The sequence below is a fragment of the Bufo bufo genome, chromosome 7 (genome assembly GCF_905171765.1).
Source record: "Bufo bufo chromosome 7, aBufBuf1.1, whole genome shotgun sequence".
Classification (NCBI taxonomy): domain Eukaryota; kingdom Metazoa; phylum Chordata; class Amphibia; order Anura; family Bufonidae; genus Bufo; species Bufo bufo.
In genome coordinates this window covers 145463229-145480370 of record NC_053395.1, presented here as the reverse complement: position 1 = coordinate 145480370, position 17142 = coordinate 145463229, and the positions used below count along the sequence as shown (strand labels likewise).

General features: G+C 46.4%; 1 protein-coding gene across 3 annotated transcripts in view; it reads left to right on the top strand.

The window, feature by feature from the left end:
* TRAK2 (trafficking kinesin protein 2) overlaps positions 1 to 17142 on the top strand; it is a 79478-nt gene that overhangs the window by 45555 nt on the left and 16781 nt on the right. For 2 of the 3 annotated variants that reach the window (XM_040441890.1, XM_040441889.1), the window contains 9 exons: positions 194 to 270; positions 7026 to 7142; positions 8005 to 8214; positions 9757 to 9835; positions 12219 to 12349; positions 13621 to 13695; positions 14309 to 14446; positions 14526 to 14605; positions 15378 to 15581. In XM_040441890.1, the coding sequence (XP_040297824.1) occupies positions 194 to 270; positions 7026 to 7142; positions 8005 to 8214; positions 9757 to 9835; positions 12219 to 12349; positions 13621 to 13695; positions 14309 to 14446; positions 14526 to 14605; positions 15378 to 15581 (1111 nt within the window). Of the gene's footprint in view, positions 1 to 193; positions 271 to 326; positions 348 to 7025; positions 7143 to 8004; positions 8215 to 9756; positions 9836 to 12218; positions 12350 to 13620; positions 13696 to 14308; positions 14447 to 14525; positions 14606 to 15377; positions 15582 to 17142 lie in introns of those variants that run through there. The other variant, XM_040441891.1, reaches the window with a different exon arrangement.

The window sequence follows — 17142 nt, the reverse complement described above, 5'->3', positions numbered from 1 at the left end:
TTTATTTCATTTGTCTTATCAGTTGTCTGCAGAATATGGGAAAGTGAAAGCTGTTTGCAGGTAGATCATGTTCTGCCCCGTGACTCTGCGGACCGCTCTGAAGTATATTGATGCATAATTGTTAGCATGTTCTCTGTGTCTGATGAACACCTTCCGTGGTGAACCTAACCTTCTGTTCCATTTAATATTTCAGTTCTTGGTTCAGAACGAATAGAACAGATGACAAGAAGTTACAATGATACCGACATGCTAACCCATCTGCTGACAGAGGTGAGGCTCTTGTACAAGGCACATACCACATCGTTCCGGTCCGGAGGACACATATGCATAGTCTGAGAACGATGCGGGTACTTGATTTTGACTGCAATCCTTTGGTTATCATCTGGATTTAAAAATCTTGCATTTACAGCCAGCAGCATTATTTCCATGACCTGCTACAGAGTTGCAAACAGAAACAAGTATGTCAGCACAACATTTCACATGCAAACAATAAACCTGGGAAATAGGGATTATACTAAATTAAAGTGGTATCATACCTACTATAAATGATCAAAAATGTGTGCAAAGAGCTTCTATTTTTTTTCAAACGGGTGTCGGGCCCATCTACCAGGCGTCAAGGTGGCATTTCATTCATAGTAGGTATAATACCTCTTTATCATATTATAGCAGGTCATTGAACATTATAGGGACAGGACTTCCAACACAGCAGCTGCAGGTTTTTTGGAGACTGCACATATCATGCAGTCTATTTAAAGACCGGGTAGGCAAACGACCTTCATCCCCGACGAAGTAATCAGAGAATTCCAAAATCCGTACTTAAAAGTGAACTGCCAAGAAATACATTTTCTATTTCCTTGGGGGACACAGAAGACCTTGGGTATAGCTCATCTCCCTAGGAGGCGTGACACTAAGTGAAGACTGTTAAGCCCCTCCTCCACAGCTATACCCTCAGCCTGGAGAGAGAGACTGCCAGTTTTTTGCTTAGTGTCCAAGGAGGCAAGACACTCCCTGCTCTGCAGGGCTGGTTTCTCCTTGTTTAAATTTTAGATTTTTACTTTTTTCTTTTCTTTTTGTTCCAGATCATCAGGGACAACAGAGACGCACTAGACCTCTCTGTTTCTCCCGGGGTTGAGCTGCGCCAGTGCCGGTCACCCGCACGGCTGCCTCCCCCACAGAAGGCAAGGTGGATCAGGGCAGCCCAGCTCCCCTACATCCCGCCAGCGCAAGGGTCGCCCGCACGCCAAGTCCCCCTTCCAGCGTCCTGCCACTACGGTGCCAGTAGCTGAAGGGGCGACCCTGCTGGAACGGACCGAGGGTGAAGACGTCTATGGTGAGAGATTGGCTTCTCCAGCCCAACGTCCCCGTCCCCCCCGGTCTCCTGCGTGCCTGACCCTATACTGGGCCTATGGACCCTTCTGTCCCTGCTAGACCTAGGCTGGCCCCTGGGCTGCCGCAGGGCGACATTCTGCTCCCTTTCTCCTGGCCTCCATAGGTCATTGGCACCCTTCTCCCTACAAGAAGAATGCCTGGGGAGCTGCAGAGGTCCGCAACTAGCTGCCCCTGACAAAGGGGTTATGCAGGCGTCCCACCCTCACAGGCACCCGGTCTCAGGGTCCCCCTCCCTCTTACCGGCTACTGCTTCAGGGCCAGAGCCTTGCTGCTCCTGACCCTCCTCTGCCCTCACGGGCACCGGCCCAAGGGCAAGGTGGTTGTGGCTGTTGGCCACATGGTGCGCTGTTATAAGCCAGGGCCCGCTCCATGGGTAAAATGGCTGCCGAGCGCAGGGTCCTCGCTTCTGGGCAGCGGGGTGGGCACCCGCGGCCTGCAATATGAGCGCTATGCTTCATCAGCCCCAGGCCGACCGTCGGAACATTCCGGTCGGCCGGGCACCGCAGGCTTTACGGCCGCGATCCAGGCGCTCTATCCGGGTCCCCGGCTCTTCCGGCCCGCGGGGTGGGCACCCGCGGCCGGCATGTGCATGCGCCGCTTCGTTCCCCGGCCGGTACTTGAATACTGTGCGGCCCCGGTCAGCCGGGCACCGCTAATAATTTAGGCCCCGGCTTCACGGCCTACAATTACTAGGCCGCAAAATTCCGGCCTCTGTTGGAGGGGGCTGGAACTTCTCCAGGCGGGAATTCTTCCCGCCGGGAGGTTCCCCCGCCCCCAGGGGATCGCAGCGCCGCCCTCCAGGCCGGATCCCTGTTAACCCTTTGGGTACAGGCCGGCTTCAGATGGCCTGTATGGGTGCCCCCAGGGGATCGCAGCGCCGCGGTACAGGCCGGCTTCAGATGGGCTTGTATGGCTGCCCCCAGGGGATCGCAGCGCCGCCCTCCTGGCCGGATCCCTGTTTAACCCTTTGGGTACAGGCCGGCTTCAGATGGGCCTGTATGGAACCCCCCAGTGCTCCTGTAGGTGGCTCCCCTTTCTGTTATATATATATATATATATATATATATATATATATATATATATATATATATATTAAAAAAAAAAAAAAATTTTTTATATATATAACTTGTGGGCTGCGCAGGACGCTGCAGCCTCATGTCAGTACATGCCCCCCTTCCCTAGGCGGCATGTCGCACTCCCAGGCTGCGGCGCTGCCAGGGTCATTTTACCCTCCTAGCCCTCTCTCACGATACGGCGCTGGTCAAGTGCATGCGGCCCTTTCTGTAGGCAGCATTCGTCACCCTCTTCAGTTATGGTACTGCCATGTGCGGGACCCCCCTCCTGGGCGGGATACTGTACTCTCCCTGGCTACGGTTTGGCCTTGTGCATGATCCCCCTTTCATTGGCGGACTACTGCAGTTACACCGGATACGGTGCTGGCCATGTGCACGACCTCCTTCCATAGGCGGAACGCTACACTCTCACTAGATTCGTTGCGATCTGTGCATGACCCCTTTTTCTTAGGCGGAATACTGCACTCTCACCAGATACGGTGCTGGCCATGTGCACGATCCCTTTCCATTGGTGGAACGCTGCACTCTCACTGGATTCGTTGCCGATCATGTGCGTGACCCCCTTCCATAGGCGGAATGCTGCACTCTCTGATTTCGCTGACGCCCATAGGCATGACTCCCTTCCGTGGACGGCATTTGGCACTCTCACTGGATTCACTGCCAGCCATGTGCATGACCACTTTCCATAGGTGGTATGATGCACTCTCATTGGATTTTCCCTGTGGCGGCATACATACACTCCCTCGGTCGGTGATGTTCTCTCGCCGGTACGTTGTTGGCCATGTGCATGAACCCCATACATGGCGGGGTGCTTGCACTCTCACTGGATCCGCTTCCGGCCATATGCATGACCCCTCTTCCGTGGGCGGTGTACGCACTCTCACTGGATTCGCTGCCGGCCATGGGCACGCCTCCTTCAGGTGACATGCACACATTCTCACCGACTGATCGCACTCTCCCTGGATGCGATGCTGACCGTGTGCATGACCCCCCCCCCCCCTCTTTTCTGGGCGGCATACTACACTCTCACCGGATACGTTGCTGGCCTTGAGCATGGCCCTCTAACATGGGTGGATCGCTTGCGCTCCCATTGGATACCGTGCTGGCCTTGTGCGTGACCACCCCTCATTCCATGGGCGGAATTTTGCACGCTCACGAGATCCAAGGCTGTCCTTGTATGTGCCGTATTGGACTTGCACATGTTCCCCTTCATTGGGAGTAGTTACACTCTCACGAAGTTTCGGTGTTGGGTGAGTTGTTGCACACTCACTTAATGCTAGGATAGCCCTGTGCATGTCCCCCTTTCACTAGGTGGACCTCCTGCATTCCTGCTGGATACTGTGTGGCTATGTGCATGGCGCCCTTCGGGGCGAAGTATGGTATGCCCTACTTCTCTGACGTAGGTACGGCCTTGGGCATTCCCCCCTTTTTTTGGGGCGGGCTTTTGCACCTTTGCCGACTGCAATTTGCCAGGTACATTTCCCCCCTTTCGGGGCGGTCAGTTTTGCGTTCCATCGCATACCATACTAGTCTTGTGCATAACTCCTTTTCAGTTTGCACTTTGCACTTCCGTAGATACTGTGGCACTCTGGCTGGCCTTCGCTGAGTGATATTTTTGCAGTGAGTGGACGTTTTTGTGCGTTGTTTGGGCCGTGTATACCTTCTCGTCCCGTAGGTGGGTTGGCCTTCTCACTGCTTACGGGGCTACTCGTACGTATCCCTCCTTTCCTCCTGCGACATATTTTTTTCTCTTGGGAGATGGTGTTTGCAGCAAGCCTTGCACTATTCTCTAAAGAGATCATTCTGTCCACCTGTGTAAGCCTAAGGTGTTGTCCAACAAACAATAAATGAATGCCTTATATATAAGTAGACGGCCTCTACCTGCTCGCTACTGCTCCGAGCTGGGCGGTGCTCATTCATTTCGTTGGCCCTTCCGCCGGGGAGTGTTCGTGGTTCCTAGACACGTACCCATTCGTCTTCCCGCAGCATTGTTTCCCTGCGCTAGTGGTCACATGGTCGAGAGTGCTGTCTGCAGCGCCCTTCGCATTCTATGTTGGCTCTGGCGGGACTACGGTCCCCTCGCCTACTACTATTTCCTTCTAACCAGGTTCGGGCCGCTCTTCTTGGGAAGGTCACCCAACTTCTCTTGGGTGCTCGCTTACCCAGGTCCGGAGGACATCCACCTTGAGTTCTTCAGGATATTCGCCTTCTGCGAAGCGGTGAACCGGGCGTCTCAGTGTAGCGGGATTCTGCTTTTGAGCTGTCCTATGGCTTCTTTATGCCCACTCCTCCTTTCTTTTGGAGGGTGTTATCCCGGCCTCTGTCTCGACTGCCTTTTCTCGCCGGTTCTGTTTGGCTCCCACTCGGTACGGATCTCTCCGATGTGGCTTCTGTTCCGGCCACGCTTCAGAGGATGTTCCTTCTCTGCCCTCCCCTCTGGGAAGAGCATGGTTGTTCAGGTGGATGGTTCTGGTGTCTTGTCCACACTGACTGTACTAGCTGTGTACCTATCTAACGGGTCTACCGCGTTCTGTCCTCCCGCTGGGTGCAGATTGCGTTTTTTCCATTCTAGGCAATGTTTCTGCTATGGATTTACCTTCTCGGTAACTTGGGAGGACTACCATTTAGTCCGTCTTCCTGTGGTGGCTACATCGGCTTGGGCTTTAGCCTGTCTTGTCCTGGCTTTGGGCGGTTGCTGGGCGGACCCTTCGGTTCCTGTCCGTTTGCTCCCCCACTCCGGGTGGATACGGGACAACATTGTTCGGGGCCGACGGGACCAGTTCTACCGACCGTTCTGCCCGTGTTACTGATCATTGGGTTTTCGCCCGCTTGCCCAGGCGACTCTAGTGAGCTCGCTAGTGTTCGCTTCTAGCCGAGTTTTCGTCCAGGATCTGTGGTAGGACTTAGGACTTTACCTGGGGTTCTGTGGGAAGCTGGGCGTTCCCCCACTCTGCCTTTCTCTCTCCATGGTTCTGTCTTTCTCCAGCCCGGCCTGGACCTGGGGCTGGGACTCCGTTGCTTGAGGTATCAAGTGTCGTTCCTGTCCTTCCTCTTTCAATGTTCCCCGACCCTCTGGGCCTGTCAGGAACTTCTTCCATGGAGCGGCTCTGGGGTTCCTTTGTACTGCCCTCCGTTACCGTCCTGGGAACTACATACTGGGCTCTTGGCGCTCCAATTTTTCCTTGGAGCCGTTGCAGAAGTCCTCTCTACTCCTTCTGTCCTGTACGGTTGGGTTTCTGTAGCCATCGTGTCTCTGACTGGTGCCTGAGTGGCGGCCCTTCTTGTTCCGAGCCTTCTGTCTTCCCCCAGGACAGGGCTGTTCTCCATTCCGTCTCTTCCTTCCTTCTGAAGGTGGTGTTTGTCCTTCATTTCATTGAGGCAGTCGTCCTCCCCTTTCCACCCCCGGGAACGGACACTTCACCGATTTGGACGTTGTTTGGGCCTTGCAGTTTTTTACTTGGAGATCTCCGACTCTTGTCGACGTTCGGTCTCTTGTGTTCCCAGGAGGTCCGCGCAAAGGGTTGAGGGCCTCCAGGGTGGCTTTCCTCCGCTTTCTCAGTGTGGCTCTTGCTGTGGTTGTCGCACCAAGGGCAGGGTTCTGCTTTTGGTGTCACCATTCATTTTGCCAGAGCTGTCGGTTTTTCCTGGGCCGGAGGCATTAGGCTTCGGCCATGCATTTGTAAGGTGGTCACTGGTCTTCCTTGCACACCTTACCGAGTTCTACAGGGTGCATACTCGGCCTTCGGCGTATGCTGCCTTGGGCCGCCTGGTCTGCAGGCGGCGGTTTATTGTTGCCTTCGGGTGCTTCGCCTTGGTGCTGTGGTCCCTCCCCCTTTGGACTGCTTTTGAACGTCCCAAGGTCTTCTGTGTCCCCCAAGGAAACTGGGCGAGAAAACGAGATTTTTGTATAACTTACCAGTAAAATCTCTTTCTCGCTCTTTCCTTGGGGGACACAGCACCCACCCATTCTTTGTTCTTCTCTGACTGTTTCCGAGTTTGTTTTACCCTTTGGGTAGTTGGCTTGTTGGTTCCACTTTTTCGACTTTGCCTTTTCTCACTACTTGGACACGCAACTGGCAGTCTCTCTCTCCAGGCTGAGGGTATAGCTGTGGAGGAGGGGCTTAACAGTCTTCACTTAGTGTCACGCCTCCTAGGGAGATGAGCTATACCCAAGGTCTTCTGTGTCCCCCAAGGAAAGAGCGAGAAAGAGATTTTACTGGTAAGTTATACAAAAATCTCGTTTTTGTGAATAGGAGAATGGTAACCATGTATCCAGGCGTAATGTAACATGTAGAAATCATTTACCATGTATTTGTGATACCTTGGCTTCTCTAAAGGTAAGGAATGAACTGACGTTGGGTTCAGTATATGCATGTACCGTATGTGTGTGTATATAGTACTCTTTATGCACTGGCCAAGGCATGTATGTCCATCCACAGTATGAATCCAGTATATATGTGTTGTGGATGATATGCCTGTCCAGCATTGTAACACAGATAAAAGGCGTTCTGTTGAGTAAAGGTAGAAAAGCTAAATTTTATATATTTTTTTTATTTTGTACAGAGAGACCGAGACCTTGAGTTGGCTGCTCGCATCGGACAGGCCCTTCTGAAAAGGAACCACATCTTGACGGAGCAGAATGAGTCCTTGGAAGAACAGCTGTCTCAGGCATTAGATCATGTGAGTGTTTAGAAGTCTATAAAATGCAACCATAAATCTCTATTACATTGGTTAAGTATTATCCACGGCTTCAACTTCCATTTTGGGGCCTACAGTATACTGACTGTCCATACTAGTGTCCTAGCCTGTTATACAGGATTTGTTATGACTCTCTATGATACATGTTTGAAAAGTGGTGTGAACCTAGTCTTATACGTTGCCTTTAATTTTTGGTAACGGGAAACTAAATCTCAGCGGTTTTCTAGGACTATGGCCATTTTTACCTAGCCCCTGGAGCTTGTGGTACCTAATTAAAATTCATACCGGCTCCCTGCCAATATAGCTCCATATCTCAGTCTTCTGATCCGCAGCCTTATTACTACTAGTTGGAGTACAGTCATGTTGTGTGATGCTGCAGCAGCCAATGACTGGCCTCAGCAGTGACATGTTTCCTAGCAGCATGTGACCCAGTAGTGGGAGTGATTGGTTGCAGTGGCACACGTGACCCCATCCATACTCTGCCAGAAGTAAACAGGCCAGAGACCAGAAGATCGCCAAATGGAGCCAGAGTTTCGGGGACTTGGTATGTATGTATGTGCAGTGACCAGGCAAGGCCACTACATAGTGGATGAGGCTGTGTAGTTCCAGTGCATGGTTCAGGGGTCTGTGAAAACAGCTGATCAGCGGGGGTGCCGAGAGTTGGACCCCACTGTTCTTATATTGATGACCTATCCTAAGGATGGGTCATCAGTAGTTTCTGGGAAAACCCCCTTTTAAAACCTTTTTACTGTGTGTGTAAAATAAACAAGTCCAATTAAATCCCATTAATGCCTTATTGCTCATCAGTTTATTGATCCACGAAAACTCCTTGTCCTCTGTATAGGTGAATCAGCTCCAGCATGAGCTGACCAAGAAGGATGACCTGCTTAGGGTGGTTTCCATTGCCTCAGAAGAGAGTGAGACGGATTCCAGTTGTTCTACCCCCTTGCGCTCCAATGACTCCTTTACCCTCACACACGGGCTGCTGCAGCTGGATAACCTACACGTCAAACTGCGAGAGCTGGAAGAGGAGAATCTTTCTCTACGTTCTCAGGTACAGGTGTGAACACTTACTAAATGTGGAGTCGGATTAGCAGAATGTCAGCTGGTATCGGTGTGTTTCACATTTCAGTATAGTGGGCATGTTTGTGCCCATCTGTTAATTCAAAATAAAAAGAATGAAGCAACTTTGCAAATCGCTCTGATTGTATACAATGAATGATGGCATTACTCCTGTGCCAGGCATCAGTAACCTCGGACCTGCCAGCTGTTCTGAAACTACAACTCCCAGAATCATCTTTTCACTTCTGTGGGAGTTACAAGAAAAGGGAAGTAGGTGTGCATGCTGGGAGTTATAGTTTCACAGTAGCTGGAGTGCCGAAGGTTGCTGATCCCTGTCCTATGCAAATTAACTTTGGGGGAAATATATCATTTCTCCTATGCCTTTTGTTGCCATTAAAAAGTCACAAAACCCGGTTTTGCAACTTTTTAAATGTCATTGTCACTTTTTCCATTCGTAACTGCCATAGATTTCAGACTGGGCTACAGACTACCAGAAGAGGCATGTAATTTATGATGAGCCTGCGCCTGGTCATAAATGACCTGCCTCTTGCGGCTGCGCAGGGCCTTTGTGTGATAGTGTAGTCTCCTGCATTAGTTCCCTCTTTCTCGCTAACCTTGTCTTGGGCACCGTGGAGGTCTTTGTCCAGTGCAGTATTATTCACACACCGCATGTTCTGTTTCAGGGAGAAGGCTTCAAAGCTGTATAGTGTCTCAGATGTGGGAAAAAGGGAGCAGGGCGGTGACCGTCATATAGGGGGAGATTCATCCTAGAAGATGACCAATGTGTCAGGACCACCGGCCCCGCCCTCACCACACACCCCTCTTTTTGCAAGGGGGTGGCATTTAGGAAGACGCAAATGTGGAGTTTGGGACTTTTTCACGCCACATAAATATAAATGTGGCCATTAGTCTAAAGTTTTGAAATGATGGAGGGACAGAAAACTAGAATTCCTCATAGGGAATGCCCACCGAGCCCTTAAATTGCAGCTTTGCAAGCAGGTATGATAGAGAATCTGTCTTAAAAATAAAATGAACACAGAAATCAGCCTACAACGTAGTGTAACCGGAGCCTCTCCCGATGCATAGATGTATATATCTAACAGTAAATTTAAAAAAATAACATACCCTTTAAAAATAGTGGGTGTTCTTGTGTGTGTGTGTGTTTTTTATCAGTAGAAATATTTTTTGCATAAAATTTAGTGAAAAGTGTTATATGCTAAAAGTATAAATTTCATTTTAAATTTTTAATTTTTTTTAAATCAATGATTTCTTATGACCCATATACCCCTCCCTTCTCACCTTACCCAAAAACAGTAGAGGAGGTAACTAAGGGCTAGGTTGTCCCATGTGGAGTCTTTTGTGTATTTAACATGACTATAAAGAACGGAGTAGGAGACGAGATGCTTGGATTTGTGTGCGTTTCCCAGATTTCATGTTCCTACGGTGATAAGACAGTATGGCTACTGTATGTATAGATTTTCACATTCCGGTAAGCAATGACAAGTGTTCGTCTTCCTTGCCTCTTCTGCTTCAGGCCTCTCACCTGACATCAGAGACCATAACTTATGAAGAGAAGGAGCAACAACTGGTCATTGACTGCGTGAAGGAAATTCGTAAGTGATTAAAAATGAAACTTAAATATTACACATAATAAGACAAGGGATACATGGATAAAAGTGTTTTTATTCAATATACCCTACGTGTTTCTTGCCCTGACAATGCGCACTTTCTGTGCATGAAACACAAAGGGGTCATTTATCAAACTGGTGTAAGGCTACTTTCACACTTGCGTTGTCTGATTCCGGCAGGCAGTTCCGTTACCTGAACTGCCTGTCTGATCAGGCAAACTGTATGCAAACGCATGTCATTTTTTCTGACTGATCAGGCATTTTTCAGACTTATCAGGATCCTGATCAGTCTGAAAAATGCCTGATCAGTCAGAAAAATGCATTGCAATACTGGATCCTTTTTTCCGGTGTCATCCGGCAAAACTGATCGGGTATTTATTTTTTTCACATTTTTAAAGGTCTGTCATGCGCAGACCGGAATACCGGATCTGTCAATGCGGCAATTTGAATGCTGGATCTGGCACTAATACATTCCTATGGAAAAAAATGGCGAATCCGGCATTCAGGCAAGTGTTCCGTTTTTTTGGCCGGAGATAAAACTGCAGCATGCTGCAGTATTATCTCCGTCCTGAAAAGTCAAAAAGACTGAACTGAAGACATCCTGATGCATCCTGAACGGATTGCTCTCCATTCAGAATGCATGGGGATAAAACTGATCAGTTCTTTTCCGGTATAGAGCCCCCAGGACGGGACTCTATGCCGGAAAAGAAATACACTAGTGTGAAAGTACCCTAAAGAAGAAGTGGCTTAGTTGCCCATAGCAACCAATCAGATTCTACATTTCCTTTTGGAAAATGGATCTGATTGGTTGCTATTGGCAACTAAGCCAGTTCTACTTTACACCAGTTTGATAAATGCCCCCGATAATGTATCGAATTAAAATGTTATCGACACAACCCTTGTGAACATGATCTTTGCAGCAGCACCTTTTTAGTAATCTGTTACCTGCATAAGGTGCGGTGTCAGCCAGGGTTGGCCTGACCATTGCCCACTACCTGGAGAAATCCTGGGTGGCTGGTCAGGTTGTAACGTCACATGGCCGCCCACCACCAAAAACGATTTAGTAGCTCAGTATTCTGGGCCTGTGTGTCTCTGTAGACCCATAAGCCAGTACTCTGTGTGGCATCAGGTATGAATAAGAGCCCCTGATGCTCAAAACGCATCAGTTGTATTTGGGGATCTGCTAACAATATTTTTAATACCGCGGAATAAGATTTTCAGGATTGCTGGACCATTTGTGCGGTATCACTCGTTCTGCGCCTTATCCGTGCAGACATTACATAACTAATATACAATTATAATACTGCACAGTCTATGCACGCGCCTCAATCTCTGCCTGGTAACATGATAAAATAGCACTCGTCATACTGTTAATAGGTTTGCGTTTATCCATTGATCCTGACTTTGTAGACCCCACCTCCCCCCCCCCCCCCCCCCCCCCTCAATTTGCATGCATTGGTTTCTAGCAGTTTAGAGAGTAAGGGGGACACCCTTGTTTGCGCACCCCTGGTCTGGACAGAAGTTTCTGTGTTCTCAGAGCGCACCCCTCGGTCCCCCTGGTCTCCAAGCAGCTCTGACTCTGGATGAATGACCCCACAATAGGGTGCTATGTACTACTGCAGGGTTGTATATGTAATAATACTGTTCCATATATCACCTTAGGGCTGTATATATAGTTAGTGCACCATATCTCTTTCTGGGGCTCTATATACAGTTATAGTGCTCTATAGGTATGAAATGGTTGTGCCTCATGAGGATTGGGGAGGTCTGATCTGTTGTCTTAAAGGGGTATTCCACTGTATTTTTACATTGGCCTCACCTACCACCAATATGGCTATAGCTGACTATGTGCTGACACTGGTTGGTTTTGATTTTAATTTATTTTGATTTTTTTTTTTGTTTTTTTTACCAGTACATTAAATATAAAGGGAATATGTTCTTAAAGGGGTTCTGCCACAAAACGCACTCTCTCCACACTGCAATAGACAGGTTCCCTAGATGCCTATGGGTCAGTCTCAATTCAGTCCTCTGTCGCAAGGAGAGAGGGCTCAATATGTGCTCTCCTGTCTCCTCATTCTAGAGATCGTGGGGGGTCTCAGAACTCGGACCTCCACCGTTCTAAACTTTTGATATGTCTCTAGTGATCCTTTAAATTCTTGATTCTGTTTTTAGTCAATGTTTTTTTTAACCATTATGTTTTTGTCTGTTTACGATTTTTTGTCTTCTTACTATAATCTATGACCACAGAATGGGGGTTTTGTACGTTTTCAACCACTTTACATGCTGTAAAACATTATCCCTATCGAAAATTATTAATGATGGTTTTGTCGAATCACTGTATTGAAGTTTTTAAAAAATTTCTTTCCAGGGGAATCCAATGCCCAAATCGGTCGACTTACTGATGAGTTGTCACGTAAGTCTGATGAGATTGTCCAATACCAGGAGGAGATATCCACTGTGTTGTCTCAGATGGTTGATCTGCAGCACAAGATGAGGGAGGTATGTATCTTAGCTGGCCTGTCTTCATCTCAAGATCTTTTTATGCAGGTTGAAGCAGGACATCATTAAAAGGGTTTTCCAACTTTTTTATGCTGATGACCTATCAGGATAGGTCATCAGTATCTGATCGGCAGAGGTCCGACTCCTGGGACCCTCGCCGATCAGCTGCCTCCTCACAGCTTATGAAGCACCGCGACATACATTGTATAGCGGCTGTGCGTGGTATTGCGGCTCAGTCCCATTCACAAACAACTGATCGGCGAGTGTCCTGGGTGTCAGACCTCACCGATCAGATACTGATGATGTGTTTTGTTTTCTGATTGTAGATTTTTAATTTTTTTATTTCTGCCCATGATTATGGAAGGGGCCATCTTGCCCGAGCTGCTGTTCTTCTCTTAATAGTGTTTCAGAGCTTTTCTTTATAAGTCACATACACATAGAAAGTGTAGTCTGGAGATGACTATGGGATTTCTATGCAAGATGGTTGTGATCATTCTATGTGACCTGTGCAGGGAGAGGGAAAGGAGGGGAGCTGTGACTATCACTTTCTGTGAGGCTATGTTTCTGCCTCCAGTTTTATCATCGAGCTGTTACCCTTCATTGTAATCTATCTTATGATAATGTGATGACTGCTGAGAAGTGATCTTTTCAGAGCAGATATGAGTTAGCCTATTGTGAGACTTAGTGGTCATCGTGAAAACTGCAGGATTTCAGAACTTCTTTTAAAACCACCAAAATGTTTTAATTTGAATAAATACTTATTTAAAGGGCATCTGTCAGCAGATTTGTTCCTGTTGCATGTGCGCTTGGCAGCTGACAGCATCTGTGTTGGTCCCATGTTTATATGTGCCCGTATTGCTGAGATGTTTTATTGTATGCAAATGAGCCTTTAGGAGCAACAGGGGCGTTTCCTTTGCACCTAGAGGCTCTGCTCTCTCTGCAACAGCTGTGCCCTCTGCACTTTCATTGATCAATCAAAGTGGAGAGGGTTCGACAGCTGCTGAGAGAGCAGAGCCTCTAGGTGTAACGGCAACGCCCCCGTTGCTCCTAAAGGCTCATTTGCATACAATAAAACGGGGCACATATAAACATGGGACCAACACAGATGCCTTCAGCTGCCAAGCGCACATGTAACAGGTTTCATAGGTACAAATCTGCTGACAGATGCTCTTTAAATTATGCTATTTTAATCTATTGAGATTGATCTGTATAGACCACCAGGCAAGAATTGGACTTCATTAGAAAATATCCTATTATTTTCGAATTAACAGAGCGCAATAGAGAAAGAGGAGCTGAGAATTCATTTGCAGGCATCTAAAGAGGCTCAGAGGCAGCTGACTGCTGAGGTAAGAGCGTCTCTTCTGTGCTCTGGGTATACACAAATGTCCTATCTTTTGCAGTGTGGACGCAGGGACCCAAAAGCCCACAGAAGCGCTTTCGATCCATGCCTCCGCTCCGCAAAAAATAGGACATGTCCTATCTTTTGCCATATTTTGCAGATAGTGGACCAATTCAAGTCACATGCTGGCGCCAGTGTATTGCGGTCGTGTGAATAAGCCCTTACGTTAATCATTAAGCTTAGACCATATTGTGGAGTCCACATTATGAAAAAGTTCAATTACAATTTTCAGTGTGTTGATTGGATAAAATACTTCTGGTATTTTTTATTTATTTTTTTTAAGCACTTTTTGGGATTTAATTTTTTCATATGTGCAAAAGTAAGCCCCACGTGCAAGGCCGTCGCCCCCAGGAAATAACCTCCCAATAACCAGCCACTAGAGAACACCTGTAACCAGGATCTATTCTCAAGGCTCCCAAATTCCTTCTGGGATGTACTGTACCGTGGATATGAAACCTCAAGGGAGCGGCTATTGAACCTCCCACTGAGTAATTGAAGGGGTTAACTGTTTTTGTGCTCTATTTTATTGTTTCGTCCACTAATTATAATTGGGTTTTCAGCTTCACGATTTACAGGATCGCGATGCAGAATGTCAAGGGATGCTGCAGGAAGCTCAGGATGAACTGAAAATGATGCGCTGTAAAGCCAGCCCCTCAGCCCTTCTTAGGCGGCCTCAGTCATGCAGTGTGTTCCCTGTGGTAAGTAATGTTAACTACCGAACATGGAGCCAATACATTGATGAACTGCCATAGAAATGTGATGTCTGTCCCCATATAGGATTCCTTAGCAGCTGAGATTGAGGGAACCATGAGGAGACAGTTGAGCCTGGAAGAAGACTCAAGCTTTGGAGAACGAAAGTAAGATTTTCCTTTACTAGTATATCTCCTTAATCTTGCGGTGCAAAGAACCAGCTATAGTGCTGTCCTTGTGTACTTCTGCTTTGATCCTTGTCCTAAAGGATTTTTCCATGAAATGCGTTTATCCCCTTTGCCCAAGATAGGTGACAAATGTTTGATCGCTGAAGGCCTTGAACGGAGTGGTGGGCAAGCATGCTGTTCCATTCCACCTCTGTGGGAGTGATTGGCCCCCAGCAATCAAACATTAATCAACTTTCTTATGAACAGCAGCATGGTGGCCCTCTGGTCCTAGACTCGAATCTAACGAAGGACAACATCTGTATGGATCTTGTATGTTCTCCTTATGTTTGTGTGGTTTCCTCCCTCACTCGAAAGACACATACTGATAAGGGAACTTAGATTGTGAGCCCCATTGGAGCAGGAAGCCACGATACCGTCTGTAAAGTGCTGCTGAATGTGTCAGTGCTATTAAAGTGAATAAAATAAACTTAGAGCTGAACCCGGACATATCCCCTTCTTCCCCCACTCAGCCCCTCTGACATGAGCATCGAAACATTTCATTTTTGGATAGGTGAATAGATATGCATGGGTAAATGAAGGACACTACTATTGAACACGTCTCCTGGGTGCCATGGAGTTTTTTGATGAATATAGATAAATTGATTTAGGTACATGCATATAGATAGATTAGATTAGGATTGATATGTTTGTTGTGTATTACATATGTTATTATATTGGCGGTCAATGGACTTTTTTTTTTTTCTGCTTTCAGAAAGCATCCAAAGCGTGTGTTTGATACTGTCAAAGTAGCAAATGAACTGCGCAGTCGATCTTCTTCTACATCTTTGGCAATACCTGGGTCAAACCGTTCTGGGTTAGTGATGACCGCTCTACCTTTTGAATCAGAGGCAAACAATGAAGAGAAGAAAACTAATACCTGCTCAACCGAAGAAGATTTCAAGGAAAAAGATTTGAAGTAAGTATGCAGTAATCGCAGGTATTCTACAGCCAGCTAAAACAGGAGATTTCATAGAGAGATCTGGTTTGATTTACTAAGGATTATTATTCTCATTTTTGTACATAAACTGATGATGAAGAGCTACGTCCATCCTAAGTAGAGGAAATCACACTCTCCTGTGCAGGTATATAGGGTCAGTTCTGTAATATTTGAAACAAAGGTATAGGACGGCTCACCCCTATGGTGGTGATGTATAGGTGCTCCAATCTAGTGCGACACCCTACTCACCAAATTAAACAAATGTATAGAAAGTGAATGGGCACTCTGGTAGATGGAGTCACATATAGAATGAAATAAAATCAATGACAAGTTTATTTGTATCACACAATATTATATCACTATTAGTATTAACTATAAAAAACTATAAAAATCCTGACATAAGTAAGAAACAAAAAATCGACATCTACATATATAATAGAATGGGAATAAAATGTAATCAATATAAGAATATAAGTAATGGGTTTCCTCTCATCGGATCCGGATGGGAAGCGAACAATTAATAACACCTTGTAAAAATGATACTATTAAATCGACACAATTGTTATATATGCTCTTGATGGGAATCTATTGAAAAGACCTCTGATGTGTTGAGACAATATATGGTTAATATTCGTACATATGCAATCAAAAAGTCCAAAGTTCCTTAAAAGTGGATCTAAGGTGATCTTGCAATCGTTATACAAGGTATCACCAAATCTGTTCTCTAACTGGCACTAAAATAGCCCTGGAGATACACCCACAGCAAATAGTACTGTCAAGTACTGTCAACATAATTCAACATCTGTTCGAGATTTCTCTACACTGATAACAACAGTTTATATGGCATTCATAGAATACAATTGTGTCGATTTAATAGTATCATTTTTACAATGTGTTATTAATTGTTAGCTTCCCATCCGGATCCGATGAGAGGAAACCCATTACTTATATTCTTATATTGATTACATTTTATTCCCATTCTATTATATATGTATATGTCATTTTTTTTTGTTTCTTACTTATGTCAGGATTTTTATAGTTAATAGTGATATAATATTGTGTGATACAAATAAACTTGTCATTGATTTTATTTTATTTCATTCTATCAGAGTGCCCATTCACTTTCTATACAGTTCTGTAATATTGCCTGTGGCCATTCTAATGAATACCTGGCTCCAGAACATTTACATCAGAATGTGAAATACAAGAAACAGCACTGGATCGCACATCCTCAATACTGTGCGTTTATCGAACTGCTTCTCAGCACAATGAACATCGCTTCTCAGCGTAATTTATCGTATACCTACCCCTATGCTGCATGCGTACATCAGGCATTAGTATACAATTTGATCAAAAAGCCTAGGCCCACTCACCGCGACAAGGTTGCCTCTTTGAATGGGACCCTATTCTATATCATATCAGACAAGGTTTTGAAGGTCCATTAGTACCAAACCTGTGCAAGAAGACTAGAATTACCTACTAGCGAAGCCTATGATCTTTTTATGAAGTATAGTTTGCATTTAATCTGAATTCTCTATGT